The 16,187-nt window shown below is 34.9% G+C and overlaps 1 protein-coding gene across 1 annotated transcript; it reads right to left on the bottom strand.

The window, feature by feature from the left end:
* Window positions 1-9,830: 9,830 nt before the first annotated feature.
* LOC102138434 (olfactory receptor 4F3/4F16/4F29-like) lies at window positions 9,831-10,761 on the bottom strand. Its single transcript, XM_005562451.4, has one exon. It carries the CDS (start codon window positions 10,671-10,673, stop codon window positions 9,831-9,833), a length of 843 nt encoding a protein of 280 aa, XP_005562508.3. The 5' UTR covers window positions 10,674-10,761.
* Between the last annotated feature and the right edge of the window lie 5,426 nt (window positions 10,762-16,187).

The raw sequence follows: 16,187 nt of genomic DNA, 5'->3' as shown, positions 1-16,187 counted from the left end.
CAGGCACAGAAAGACAAACTTCACATGTTCTCATTTATTAGTGAAAGCTAAAAATCTAAACAACTAGACTCATGGACATAGAAAGTAGAAGGATGGTTACCAGAGGCTGTGAAGGATAGTGGGGATTTGAGGGAAGGTGGACATGGTTCATGGGTACAAAAAAATAGTTAGAAAGTGTGAATAAGACCTAGTATTTGCTAGCACAGCATGGTGATTGTAGTAAAAAAAATAACTTAATTGTACGTTTAAAAATAACTAAAAGAGTTTAATTGAATTGTTTGTAACTCAAAGGATAAATAAATGCTTGCGAGGATAGATACCCTGTTTGCCCTGATGTGATTATTATGCATTTCATACCTGTATCAGAATATCTCATGTAACTCATAAATATAATATATACATACTATGTAGCCACAAAAATTAAAATTAAAAACAAAATAATGTCGAATGCCTAGGGAGTATGAACACATTTAATCAAAATTATGTGGATTTCACTATAAATTTCTTTTTTTTATAGTTTTTATTAAATTATACTTTAAGTTCTAGGGTACATGTGCATAACGTGCAGGTTTGTTACATATGTATACTTGTGCCATGTTGCTGTGCTGCACCCATCAACTCGTCAGCACCCATCAACTCGTCATTTATCAGCTTAAACACACATGATTCAGAATAGGCAAGAGAAATTACTTGAATCTCTTTCACATTTTAAAAAAGGGGCATACAATGTACAACCTCCAAAATGAAAACAAAACCTTTTTTTTTTCTCTCTCTCTCTTTTAGACAGAGTCTCGCTGTCATCTAGGCTGGAGCACGGTGGTGTGATCTTAAAAGCCATTGTTTTAAGTCCACTAAATTGTAAGTTCCTTGAAAGCTGGGACCTAGACATGGACTTTACTCATTCTTCCCATTCTTAACAATGACCCATGTACCATTCCCTCCCCAAGGAGCTTGTAGCTCAGGAGACACGTACATGCAAACAAAGAGTTTTAATCCAATATGGATAATAGCGCTACTGAAGGCATGTTCAATGCATTGGGTGGGAATGCAAAGGAAACCTGTGAGAATCTAGGCAGACTTCCCAGGGAAAGTAGCATTTGAGTAGAGGCTTAAGAGTTAGAGGGAGGAATGAGGGGAGGAGAGGTTAATTTTGGGAAGAACTAACAGCATGCAGAATGAGATTTGGCATGTTTGTGAAACTGTGGTGGTTTAGCACTAAGGAATTTGAAGTGCAGAGTGATACGATAATCAGAGAGTTTTTAAAAATAATGTGTACACCTGCAACTGTGAAACCACTAGAAGACACACTGGGGAAATGTTTCAGGACATTGGTCTGGACAAAGATTTGTTGTGCAAGACCTCAAAAGCACAGGCAACCAAAGCTGTACAAATGAGATCACATCAAGCTAAAAACTTCTGCACAGTAGAGAAAAAAGTCAACAAAGTGCAGAGACAATTCACAGAATCAGAGAAAATATTTGCAAGCTACCCATCTGACAAGTGATTAATAACCATAATATATAGGGAGCTCAAATAATTCAATAGCAAAAAAAAATCTGATTAAAAATGGGTAAAATATTTCAATAGACATTTCTCAGAAGACACAAATGGGAAACAAGTGTATGAAAAATGCTCAACATTACTAATTATCAGAGAAATGTAAATTAAAACTACAATTAGATATTCTCTCACCCTAGTTTAAATGGCTCTTATCCAAAAGACAGGCAATAATGGATGCTGGTGAAGATATAGAGAAAGGGGAACCCTCATACACTGTTGGTGGGAATGTAAATTAGTACGATCACTATGGATAACAATATAGAGGTTTCTCAAAAAACCAAAAGTAAAATTACTATATGATCCAGCAGTCCCACTGCTGAGTATATATTTAAAAGAAAAGAAAGCCACATATTGAAGATAGTCTGAACTCCCATGTTTATCGCAGCACTATTCACAGTAGCCAAGATGTAGAATCAACCTAAGTGCCCATCAGTGGATAAAGAAAATGTGTTACATATACACAACGGAATATTATTTAGCCACAAAAAAGTAAAATTCTGGCCTTTGAAATAACATGGATGGACCTGGAGGACATTATGTTAAGTGAAATAAGCCAGGTGCAAAAAGACAAACATCACAGGTTCTCATTCATAGATGGAAGCTTAAAAAGTAGATCTCATGGAGCTAGAGAGTGGAATGATGATTACTATAAGCTGAAAATGGTAGTGGTATGCAGGAGAGAAAGCGAGGATGGTTAATGAGTACAAAAATACTGTTACATGGAAGGATTAAGATCTAGTTTTTGGTAGCACAATAGGGTGACTAATTAATAATGTGTTATAAATTTCAAAATAACTAGAAGAGTGGAATTAGAATGTTCCTACCACAAAGAAATGATAAATATTTAAGGAGATGGATATCTTGACTACTCTGATTTGATCGTTACACATTATATGCTTGTATCGCTGTTACCACATGTATCCCATAAATATGTTCAATTATGCATCTAATTTCATTTTTTAAAATTAAAAATTAAAAAAATTTAATGATTTACTTTTTTATAAAAAGAAGAAAAATAGAAAGGAAAATAGAGTCTCAACTGTAAAATAATAATAGTAATAATGTATCCAACTAAACCAATTGAATCAAACTCTCTGGGAGGTTGGCCAAGAATCTCATTAATTTTTAAAAGTGTCTTAGGTAACTCTGATGTACAACTGTTGTTTAAAACCACTGCTGTGCCCTCTGCTCCTCTTTGTACTCCCCTACCATCATATGCATAACTCTATCACTATACTTGCCTGGTGACATTGAAACTATTTCTCTATGTCCTGCAGAATGGAAGTTCCTCAAGTGTCAGGATGTGCCTTATTTTTCTCTATATTTATAATGTCTTTTACATTTTCTGGAACATATTAGGAACTCTATAAATATTGGCTTAACTGAATAAAACTAACATCTAAAGAATAAAATTAGGCCAAAGCAAAAATGTAAAAAAAAAAAGAAAAAAATAGTTTCAAAATAGAATTATAGGCAATGACTAAAAGGGGAATATAAATAATGGTAGAATGGTTCAATGATCATGAATTTTAGAGCTAAGAAGTTAGAAATTAGTTTGAAAAAACATGCAAATAACTGAATTCTTAAGACTAACTTCTGGGTTGAAACTGCCTCCCAAGAGAGACTCTCTTTAGAGCAGCAAAGCAGGGAAAAAGCAAGCCACTTGATCATTTCTCCAAAAGTCATTCATATCTATGACCCACAGACTCCCTTACAAGTGTCCATGAAGTCCAAAAGAATATGTTTTATAGAACAGGCCTATAATCAGGCAGCTCAGAGGTACATTATCCTTAACCCCCAGAGTAGTCTGAAACGGAAATTTCAAACAATGTAATTATCTGTTTTGTTTTAGTTGGAAAAAAATATATATCTAATATATTAGAGTTCATTAAATCTTAATTATAAGCAAATGATACTCTGAAAATTTGAAATCCAGTTTGAAGTATCACAGAATGACTTGATATCAGCAAAGATCTTCAACTGATATTTTTAATTTTTAATAATTTTAATTGCATAGAGAGTATATGAATTTGTTCTCATTTTAAAAACTAGACCATCACAAACAAAGACAAAGACCTTTTAATAATGACCCTAAATCCAAGGCTCCTGCCCTCCTCTCTAGGAGTAACTATCATGTAGTATGTATTCTTCCAGACCTTTTGTATGCTTGACAATTATGTGCATTTACTTCTGTAAATCCATATGGTTCTACTTTCTTTTTCAGTTTTACAGATATTGTAGAAAATTAATCAAGGTCAAGATAAGAAAATATATCACACTAAAATGTGTGATTGACAATAGTTGATTGAAAGAATTATATACAAGAATTTGGGCAGGGTTATAAGAACCAGGAAGAAATGGTAAAGGAATCCAGGGCTAGTAAGGGCAGTGAGTTCTTATAATCCCTAGGGCTATGGGGGTCTAATGAGGGAGGGGTTTCAAGAATCACAAATCAAAGCCAAGGCTGCAGAAGAGCATGACCCAACAGGAGCTGTGAACAGTAGTACAGCCTGCTTTAGTAGCTTCTCATAGGCTTCTCCTGCATCCTGTTGAAGAGCACCTCATCATTATGAAATGTGGTTCCCAACTAGCATTGTAACTACACATTAGCAGAAGCAGGCCATTCCACCAATTTATCAAATCAGATGCTCGTAATTGATGGCGCATGTCAGTAGACTAGTGAGTTCCATGTGTGTAAGCTTATTCTTACACTTCATTTGCTGTAAAATGTATCCCCTGGTCATATGCAATGTTGTGTCAATATCATGGTGATCAATAAGGTATTCTATATGCCCAAAAATGATTGTGTTGTTGTGATCTGTTGAGAGTGTATCACTCAGGGGTTGATCAGAAAAGTAGAACCACTATAAATGCTACAGAACAAGAAATTTATTACAGACATTAGACCTTACACAATTGTGGAAGCCATCAAGCAATCTATGTATGTCTGTTGCCATTGAATCTCATGCTGCACCTAAAGCCAGTAGAGCCAGGACTATGGAAGGGAAAATGGACAAAGTAGAGGAGGCCAAGGACAAATTAGAACTGTGTCTCTTTCAGTGCTTCCAACTCTGATGTACTTGCACCTGGTTCAGGACTCAGAGGATCTAAAGGGAGAGATCCAGTGGGAAGTAGAGGAACTGCAGGCAGAGTTCCTGTTCCACATCACAAGGTGAGCCAGCATACCAATAACAATATGTGTGAGCTGCAGCAGTACCTTCCCTACACCAACCTCATATCAAAAGTAACTACTGCTTCACTTCCACTTTCCAAATCCTACACAAACTTTTCTTGCGGTAAGCCCTAACATGGAAACATACATGGAGGGAAATTCTGAGAATCATAGTTCTGGTTTAGCTATGTTGAAAAAGTATAAAGATAAGAGTCCAATTTCATTATTTTGCATGTAGATACCCAGTTTTCCTGTGCCATGTATTGAAAAGACTTTCATTTCCCCATTGTGTCTTCTCAGTGTCCATGTTAAAACTTAGATAATCATATATGCTGTGGTTTATCTCTTGGCTTTCTATTCTATTCCATTGATATACATATCTGTTTTATGTCAATATGATACAGTTTTGATTAATATAACTTTGCAACATAATTTGAAATCAGGTAGTGTGATGCCTCCAACTTTATTTTTCTTTCTCAAGATTGCTTTGGCTACTTGGGGTCTTTTGTGGTTCCATACAAAATTGAGAATTTTTTAAAATTTCTGTTTAAAATGCCATTGGAATGTTGATAGAAATTGCATTGAATCTGCTGTTAGTGTATAGAAATGCTACCAATATTTGTATGTTGATTTTACACATGCAACTTTACTGAATTGGTTTAATATTAGTCATTCTGTCTTTTTATCACCAAACTTTGACTATTTACATCTAAAGTAATTGCTGATAAATAAGAATTTTCTATTGACAGTTACTTAATGGTTTCATGGCTGTTTGTGGAGCCTTTGTTCCTGTATTTGTCCCTTGCTTCCTTCCTTTGTGGTTTGATGTTTTTTGTAGTGGTATGTTTTGATTCCACTCTCTTTATCTTTTGCAAATCAACTATAGGTTCTGCTTTGTGTTTACCATAAAGTTATACTAGTCTATTTTAAGCTGATAACAACTTAACTTTAATCACATGCCTCAGGTTTGCTGGAAGATTTCTAATCCATATGATATTTAAGTGCCTCCTCAAAAATGGATGACCTTTGATGGACATTTATACTGGAACGTCTTCACTGAGTACAGGATTGCATTAACCAACCTAGCAGGCTGTTAGCACTTATCCAGGCACTCAAATCAATTATTAATACCTAAATCCCACGTGATATACCATATTGATTTCTGATTTTTGTCTCGTTAGTCTTTTTCAGCCTAACCATTGAATTCACTCATATGCCTTTTCCTCAGACCCCAGCAAATATTTAGAAAATCCTATAACTCTTTTAGTTTAAACTTTATATTTTCAGAGCAGGCTTTGTACTTCTCTATATAAGTTGTAGTGTGACCTAATTCTTGTTATAGTCCTAAGGGCAACTGGTCCAGATAAAGCCAACCAAAAATAAAGGTCTTTTTTTTTTTTTTTTTTTTTTTTTTAAATTTCAAGGAAAGGCTGGTTTATTCAGACTTGGATGAAAGAGTAGCTCCACCAGCAAAAAGGGTAAGGATTGGGAGATCAAGTGGCAGTGACATTTAGTTGTAATGGAGATTACAGTTCCTTGCCTTGACCTACATTTCATTCTATACAAACACAACTGAAAACTTGAACAATAATAGTCTACATTTATTCTACATATAAGGAGGACTTCCAAAAGTTTGTGGGAAAAAAATGGAATTAAAAGATAAAAATATAAACTTTCTCACCATAAGCTCCATCAAGTACAAGACACTTTCGTAAGCAATGATATCAGCCATTTAGTCCATCTCTACAGAACTGAGGGTCCTAGGAAATTGAACCATGTCAATGCAGCTTTTTTACATTATGAAATGAAGAAGTTTCATTTAAGGATTTTTTTAAGATTAGGAAACAAAAAGAAGTTAGAAGAAGCCAAATCAGGACTTCAGTGTAGATGCCTAATGATTTCCCACCAAACTCTCACAAAATTGCCTTTGTTTGATGAGAGGAATAAGCAGGAGGAGCTTTGTTTTGGTGGAGAAGAACTCTCTAGTAAAGCTTTCCTGGGTGTTTTTCTGCTAAAGCTTTGGCTAACTTTCTCAAAACACTCTCATAATAAGCAAATGTTAATGTTCTTTGGCCCTTTAGAAAGTCAAAAAGAAAAATTCCTTGAGAATCCCAAAAAAACTGTGGCCATTATCTTTGTTCTTACTGGTCCACTTTTGTTTTGACTGGACTACTTACACTTCTTGGTAGCCATTGCTTTGATTGTGCTTTGTTTTCAGGATCATACTGGTAAAGCCATGCTTCATGTCCTATTATAATTCTTCAAAGAAATGCTTCAGGATATTGTTCCCACTTGTTTTAAATTTCCACTGAAAGCTCTGCTCTTCTCTGCTGTTGATCTGGATGCAACAGTTTTGGCAGCTGTCGAGTAAAATGTTTGCTCACCTTTTTCAGTCAGAATTGTGTAAGTTAAACCAATTGAAATGTCTATGGAGTTGGCTATTGTTTGTGCTGTTAATCAGTAGTCCTCTTCAATTAGGGTATAACAAGTTTAATTTTTTTCTTTAAAAATTGATGTGAATGCTCTGCTCCTGCAAACTTTGTCTTCCAACATAGAACATAGTCATCCCTTTTTAAAATGAGTTATACAGTTTTAAACTGATAATTTCTTTGGGGAATTGTCTCCACAAACTTTCTGTAAAGCATCAGTGATTTCACCATTTTTCTGCCCAAGCTTCACCATAAATTTGATGTTTGTTCTTGCTTCAATTTCAGAAGAAATCATGTTGTTCTGATATGGGCTCTTTTCACACTGATGTCTTATCCTTCCTAGTACCTCATACTAGATTCCTTTTAGACATGTTATCACAAGTTAGTATGAATTTATTTTGGTGCAAAAAGAATTTGAAGCCCATGCATAGTTTTTTTCATAAGAAGCATTTTCCATGAACTTGTAGAAGAAAGCTTGTGTAATCAGAGTCCAGTATTCCTGAGATAAGGAAGTTATACAGGTACTCCTTAAATATGTGAGCCAGCTAATCCCAGAAATCATTTTTAGGTGCTCTTTCCTGGGGCTTTTCTGTGCACAAATACTTATTTCAGGGTCACACCAAGAAAAAGTACCATATTCAAATGGAATAAATGAGGAAATTTAATTTCCAACAGTGCAAGTGGTATTATAGAAGACCAACAAGGAATGGTTAAGTATCCAGGACTAGCTACAGCAGGAAGCCATTACTGTTTCTAATGCTGAGGGCAGTAGTCATGGAGAATGTGTTGTGTGTGTGTGTGTGTGTGTGTGTGTATGTGTGTGATGTGTTTGTGTCACTTTATTCATACCTTTATAGAGTGTTCAAATCATCTTAGTAAATGTTTTCATTTTTCCTACTTTAAGAAAAACATTTACTTCCTTTAAGAAGATGTAAATAGAATAATTGTGGTAGTAAATGGTTATATTTTGCGTGCTCATGAGTTCACTGGTTAATAAAATAATTGTGTATGTAAGACAATACTCAATTTTCCATCTTTGAATTGACAAAGACTCTTCCCTTGACCAAACTTTAGTCAGACTTTTCTTGTCTCACTTTCCAAATAAGCCTCAACCTTGGCCCTCTTCTCCACTGAACCTGCATAGCCCAGTTTTAGCAAGAATACTGCTAAGAGTTTAGGGAGGATCTTTCAGCCTTGATATCTGATTACGCTTGATATCTGATCTAATTCCTCTTCTCCATCCTTGATATGTTCTTGCCTGCCTGCAGCAAGAATCCTGTTAGGTCAGTTTAGCAAGAATTCTCCACTACCTTTGATGTCTCTTTTTAATAATTTTCCACCCACAGAAACTACAGCCTGCTCCATAGCCATAAATTCCCACCTGTTTTCGTTGTACTAGGAACTGAGCCCAAACCTTTACTGAGATCTCTTTTCTTCTATTATAATAATTTCTCAATAAAATATATGGTTCCTCAAACACCAACTAATGTTTTTACCACATTAAATATTGTCAGGTTTTAGTTTTCTTTAGCAAATACTCTCTATGAAATAAAAGTCAGTTTCTTTGGTTAATGTCATAATTACTAAGAGTCATTAAAACTAGAAGTAATAATAACCAAAAAATATGACAGGCTATGTAATGTAATAGGATCTGGTTTTGTTTATCAAGAGGGAGAAAGGGGTAGATTCATTCTAAGATAAAATGTCTAGTTATTCCAGTATGTGAAGAACAATAGTAAAAGACAAAACCCAAAGGATACAGAAAGCTTTAGAAGTGTGAGGAAGTAAATTCTGTTTTGTTACATATATGTAACTACAAATAATGCTTCTGAATAGAAGCAATGATATATGTTAAAATTTTGGCAAAGTTTTTCACAGCTCAGCTTTGATTGATCTATTTTTTTAAATCTCAAGAATGTTTTATTGCCAAATATTACATTAAAGCAAGACTAGAATTTGGCATTCTCTCTGTTTGAATGACATAACAAATTTATTCTTTCTTCTTTTAAAAAAATAGTAAGTGTTATTTTTTGTCTTCTTTGTAAATGTCCCTGCCGGTAGACAAAAATTCTGTAGCCCACAGGAATCACTTTTTGTGCTTTATGCTGACTTTATATGCTCCATTATTTTAAAAAACATAGTGGATTTCAAAAGTTACTTCTATTAACTTTGTTTTAAAAATTGTTTTACTCTGATAAATAGGTAACTATACTACAATCATTTCTATTCTCAGATATTTGTACTACCTATACTACTGTTGTGGTTTGATTTGTGTTCACCAAATAGGTATGTTAAAATTCTAACACTGAGTACTGTGAATGTGGCCTTCTTTGCAAACGTTTGTCTTTGCAGATATAGTCAATTTAAGGTCATACTGAATTACAGTGGATGAAGGAGATATTTCTCACTTTTCAGAGGCCTTCAAATAGCCTTCCATCTTACATATTTCTAATAATTACTCTTAGGAATTAAGGCTCAAAACTTTAATATTTGGTTTCTAAATAATTTATATGTAACTTTTTTCTCTTTTCAGAAGCAAATTTCCCTCCCTCCTAAATGAAAAAATAGACCCAATATCCATGTGGATGATCAAATTAAGGTAGGACAAAGAGAAGCTTCAGCAATAAACTTCAATAGTTAATAAAGACACTCACAATACAAGCCATGACTTAGGATGTCTTCCCGTAATTTACCAGTTGTCTGCATACTTTCCTCATTGCCATCTTCATTTCTCGATTCCTGAATGTGTAGATGATAGGATTTAAAACAGGAGTGAGAACTGCATCAAAGATGGCCAGAAACTTATCCAGGTGTGTGGAGGGAGATGGCCATGTATAGAAGAAAATCAAAGGACCAAAGAACAAAACTACCACACTGATGTGAGCTGAAAGTGTGGACAGAGCCTTGGATAAACCAGCTGAAGAGTGTTTCTGAACAGTGAGAATGATGACAACATAGGAAATGATCAGTATGAAGAAGGAGCCCAAAGAGATGAATCCGCTGTTGGCTGTAACCATGAACTCCAGTCGGTAAGTGTCTGTGCAGGCAAGTTTGATGAACCGAGGAAGGTCACAGTAAAAGCTGTCCAATATATTAGGACCACAGAAGGGCAAGTTTACTACAAAAACCAACTGAACTACAGAGTGGATAAGGCCCGTCATCCAGGCAGCCACTAAGAAGAACATGCACATTCTTGGGCTCATAATGGTCAGGTAGTGGAGGGGCTTACATATGGCCACGTATCTGTCAAAGGCCATGGCTATGAGCAGCACCATCTCCACACCACCAATGATGTGGATGAAGAAGATCTGAGCGATGCAGCCTCCAAAGGAGATGACTTTGCGCTTGCTGAAAAGGTCGTAAATCATCTTGGGAGAAGTGACAGAGGAAACACCCAGGTCAATGAAGGAGAGGTTGGCTAACAGAAAATACATGGGGGAGTGCAAGGGAGGGTCAGAAGTCACAGTGAGCAAAATGAGAGAGTTTCCCATCATACTGGCCATGTAAAACATGGAGGAGAACACAAGGAGGAGAAGTCGGATGTCCCAGGAATTGGTGAGTCCCAGGAACACAAACTGACACCACAGAGTGATTTGCCCCAACCACTGGCTTTGTTAGCAGTGGTACCTGAAGAGAACAACAGCAGAAAATGTAAATAATAATCATATTAATAAACTAGAAAGAAAGAAGTCAAAGTTATAAAAGTCTATTTCTACTTTAGCATTAAAACCAACCTAATGACCAACAGGTATATAAAAAATCTTATCACTAATCATTAAGGATATGATTAAAATGACAATGAGACATTATCTCAGACCTGTCAGAATAGCTATTACCAAAAAGACAACAGGTAACAAGCCTTGACAAGGCTGTGAAGTGAAGGAACCCTTGTACACTGTTGTTGGGAATATAATTTCTATAGCCATTATGAAACACACTATGGAGTTTCCAAAAAAAGAGAGAGAGGGAGAACTACCATACAATCTAGAAATCTTATTCTAGGTATATATTCAAAGGAATTGAAATACATACCTCAAGGAAATATCTGTACTGCTATGTTCATCATAGCATTATTCACAATAGCTAAGATAGAGTGTTCATTGATACATAAGTAGATGAAGAAAATGTGTGTTTGTGTCTGTGTGTGTGTGTACCTATACAATCGAATACTCTTCAGCCTTACCAAAAAAAAAAAAGGGGGAAATTCTGTCATTTGCAATAACATGGATGAACCTGGAGGATATTATGCTAAGTGAAATAAGACAGACACAGAATTACAAATACTGTAAAATCTCACTTATATGTGGCATCTAAATAAGTCAAACTCATAGAACTAGATATTAGAATTAGCAGCTGACAAGGGTTGATGAAACAGGCAGAGAATGAGATGTTATGCACCAGTACCATGTTTCAGTTAAACAAGACAAATAAATTCTGGAGGCCTGTTGTGAAGCATGGTAACTAGAGTTAATAATAATGTACTTCATACTTAAAATTTCTAGGAGAACAGATCTTCAATGTTTTTACCACAAAGAAATGATAAGTGTAGGAGATGAATATGTTAATTAGCTTGATTTAATTATTTCATACATATACATGTATCAAAGTATCACATTGTTCACCATAAATATGTATAATTTTTATCTGTTAACTACACTTTAATAAAACTTGCAGAGAGTTGAGAGAAGAACCTAATCTCCTGATAGGCTCTGAAATTGTGTTAACACAGTGTGACAACCAAGTGTGAAAGAGAAAACCTTCTCTGCTTTAATATCCCTCTGCTTGTCCCAGAGTAGTGGCTGTGATGTTCCTCTTGAAATACAAGACTGGTCAACATGGGTAACGGGAATTTGATTCCAAATTCTTTTAATTTTTGCTTCAAGACTAATATAGCTTGGCTCTAGTCACACAAAACTATTTATGTTTTCTCAACTATTGCATCCATTTCCAAGACCACAGCCCTATTCTGGAAAAAACATTCTTCCCCACTCCCCACATCTGGAAAGTATTTCAAGGTTTAAGAAATGTTTACCATAGCTGTGAGGTCTTGCTTTATATTACCAGTACTCATTTTACTATCCCTTATATTGTAGTAAACTGAGTACAAGTCTAACTCACCAAGTTGACGTATCTTAAAGGCAGGGATTAGTACTTTTTCACATTTGGATTCTCTGAAGCAATAAAAAAGTGGTCTACAGAGAAGAGCATGTCCACAAACTGTTAGTTACTGGTTTACTTTATGTTAGATACTGACATTGAGAGTGTTTAGAAAGTTCTTTAATAATATGACATTACAGCAAAATCTAAGTGTTTGATTTTGTATTGTACCAAAGTATAAGTTCAAGAAGCACTGGGGGAAAAAAATATGTAACTAAAATAATCTGAGAAGATAATTTGAGAATCACTGCCCTAGACTATTTAGCACATGATCTAAAAAGCGTAAACTACAAAGAGCATTTTGGTACACTGGGAAGCATTTTGTTCAAACCTCTGTGCAAAGATTTATCACATTTTACTCTAATATCAGTTTTATTTAGAGAAGCAACATAGCACGTTGGAAAGAAACCAATATTTATATAATTTTTCAGCCACTTACAAGTTAGTATTGGGCAAATTATTTAAATTTATGAGTCTTAGTTGGTCTATCAAATTGCAATTAATGATACTAACTTTACAGAGTAAATTGTAAGGATCCCATAAAGTTTTATAGTCATGTATCCAGTCAAATTAACTTTTATATACATAAATGCAACAAAGTTAGCCCTTATCTTTCTGTTTCCAAGATTCAACAAACTCAATACCTTTTATATTTACTCTTAGAATGTTTTCTCACTTACCTGATTCCCAAAAAAAAAAAAAATTTATTTATAAGCATTCTCTAAATCCTTCTTCATTCTATCTACAGTTCAAAGATACAATTAATACAAACACTGTAATTCTAAATCATATAAGAGACCAGGAAACTAAATCAAGCTCCTGGTGGTTTATGTATTATTTTATTTTTAAACTTTTCACATCACATTTTTAAATGACATTACATTGGAAATTATTTACTAAGCTCTGGGTCTTTTGGTCTCCATGTCTTTCATTTGTAACGAAGTATCTATGAGACTCTTTCATCTTGCAACTTGACAAATTCTTAAGAAATTTGCTTCCCTTGTTACGGAAAATGATCAGTTTATACCCATCTCTTTTGAAAAGAAAATTGAGAGAAAAATATAATAACCTATGTTTCTCTATCTGCATGTGTCAGTTTTTCTTGCCTATTTGTCACATGACAAAGGATAAGAATCATTCATGTAATCATTGAGAAGAGAGTGATTAATTGCAACCTATGCTGAATTTAAAATATTGCAAAGTCAGACTTTTTCTAATGTCTTTCACCTTTCCCTAGACACAACGTAATCCTAGCTCAAAGCCAATGCCAGTTAACTTTTTCCAAAATGTCAATAAACTTTTTCACAATTATTCTCTCGTGTTATTCAATTCCTTATCCTGGACCCTATCTACTTTGCTTTAGATTATGACTCACTTGCATAGCAAGTCCCACAACAGAACCTTGTCTAAAACTAAAGCCAATATCCCATTGTTAAATTTATTTGCAACCTTCCACTTAACCTGTATAGAGAGAACAACATGTTCAGGTACTCTGGGAGTTTCCTGTGTTCTCTAACGTGAAATGTCATATCATATCCTGCCATAGGAAATATAAGGCTAATTACATATACCTCAAGGGGACAGTGACCAAGTGATACTGCAAAAACATGATAGTTTAAAGGAGCTTATGGATCATGGGCTTTGCCACTAGAGAACTATTTGCTTTGACCAGTGCAACCAAAAGATGCAAAAGTTCATAATAAGACACTAGAGAAAAAGAGGGAAACAAAAGTGGAATATTTTTGCTTAATATATTTGTGCTGTTTTGTTGGCAATAGTGGTAACTACTCATTATAATTAATCCCTGAAAATAAGTAAATGTTAACTCAAAAAATTAACTCTAATCATTTTATCATATCCAGAAAAGCCACTGTGCCAAATTTTTAGTACAGTTTAAATGGTAGAAGAGTGTATACAACACTTCATTTTCACATAATCATATACTGAGTAGTTATGGATACTTACCAAGATTTAGCTGTAGAGAAATTCATTCCAGTGTTCAGAGCTTAATAGTAAATGAAACAACTAAAACAACCAGCAGTTGATGATAAATTTTCAAAAGTATGCTACATCCATACAATCAAATTCTCTAAAGCCACCGTAAAGCAAGTTTGATATCTATATAGTTAAAGACAACCACAACACACCATTGAGTGAAACAGTGGATACCAATACAGCACATACTATGCTGCTGTGCATATAAATCTGAATAAATAGACAATAAAGTTTTTGCGATAAGTACTTCTGACAATGAGATTGTTGTGCAAGAAAACAAGGTACTTTTACTTTCAGTTTTGTACACTTGTGTCAGTCAGGATCCTGCCAGGACAAGAGATGGCACACTCAAACTAGGTAACTGAAGAAGAGCTTAATAAAGGCACAAAACTGGGTGGAGAAGGGTTAAGAGTGACACTGGAGAGACAAATGGAAGCTGTGCTATTCTTGTCTGAATCCACTCATTTTTTATCCAGGGTACAAACAGGGCAGGACAAATAATATCAGGGCAGAAGAAAGTTAGCAAAATAGAAGAAATGAGTTGTTATGTCTTTGCAGAGCAATCTAAACCCAAAATGGTAGCCGCCAGTGTCTTTCACATGAATTAGTGGGAAAGGAGGGGAAGGAAAAGGTAATTAATATAAAACATAGCTGTTGAAATCCTCTTTCCTGTAGCTCACCATGAGGACTATTTTGATAACAGCCATTTCATTGCTTCATTAGATGAGCAGATTCTGGGTGGTGCAGTATGTGAAGATGCCAGTAGATCTAATGGTCATGTGCTAACTCTCATACCTCCATATCTTTAATGTGGTATAATATGACATCTTGTGGAATTACATGTCTAAGTGTTAATTACTCTGTAATTTTTAGAAAAATGATTGCTTAAGCCCCTAAAGCTTTGTGTTGTAATTATCCAACTGGTGCTTGCTATAAAACTCATTTCTTCTCTTTTCACCACCAATTTTTCTAATACCTGGGTATGCCAGGTAGTATGACCCAAGAAGTAGGGCTATTTACACAAAGTCGGGATTTTTTGCAGAAAAACCTTTTCTAGATTTGCACCCTACTCAAAGTTGACAGACTTTCATGGCTTTCAGCATATGAGTTGTGGTAGTTTTCCTGGTTATAGCCTATGCTTCTTCCAGAAATGGAAGAAATCTACCAGGTATAGTTCTTTCTTATTAGTGATAGAAGGTGCAAGATGCAATAATTTTCCTTTGATTAAAAGAACAAACCTGGAGGCATCACATTACCAGACCTCAAATTATACTACAAGGCAATAGTTACCAGAACAGTGTGGTGCTTGTATACAAGTAGGCATATGAACCAATGGAACTGAATAAAGAACCCAGAAATAAAGTCAAATACATACAGCCAACTGATCTTTGACAAAGTGTACAAAAACATAAATTGGGAATGGACACCCTATTCAATAAATGGTTCTGAGAAAACTGGCAAGCCACATGTAGACGAATGAAACTGGATCTGTGTCTCTCACCTCATACAAAAATCAAGCCAAAGTGAACCAAAGACTAAAATATAAGACCCAAAACTATAAAAAATTCTAGAAGATAACATCAGAAAAACTCTTGTAGACATCAACCTAGGCAAAGAATTCATGACTCAGACCTCAAAATCTAATGCAACAAGAACAAAAATAAATCAGACCTAATAAAACTAAAAAGCTTCTGCACAGCAAAAGAAATAATCAGAATAAATAGACAACCTATAGAATGGGAGAAAATATTTGCAATCTATGCATCCAACAAAGGACTAGTATCCACAATCTACAAGGAACTCAAATCAGCAGAAAATAAAATAATCCCATCAAAAAGTGGGCAAGCACATGAATAGACATTTCTCAAAGAAAG

The sequence above is a fragment of the Macaca fascicularis genome, chromosome 7, assembly GCF_037993035.2.
Source record: "Macaca fascicularis isolate 582-1 chromosome 7, T2T-MFA8v1.1".
NCBI classification, from domain to species: Eukaryota; Metazoa; Chordata; class Mammalia; order Primates; family Cercopithecidae; genus Macaca; species Macaca fascicularis.
This window is presented reverse-complemented; position numbering and strand designations above follow the sequence as displayed.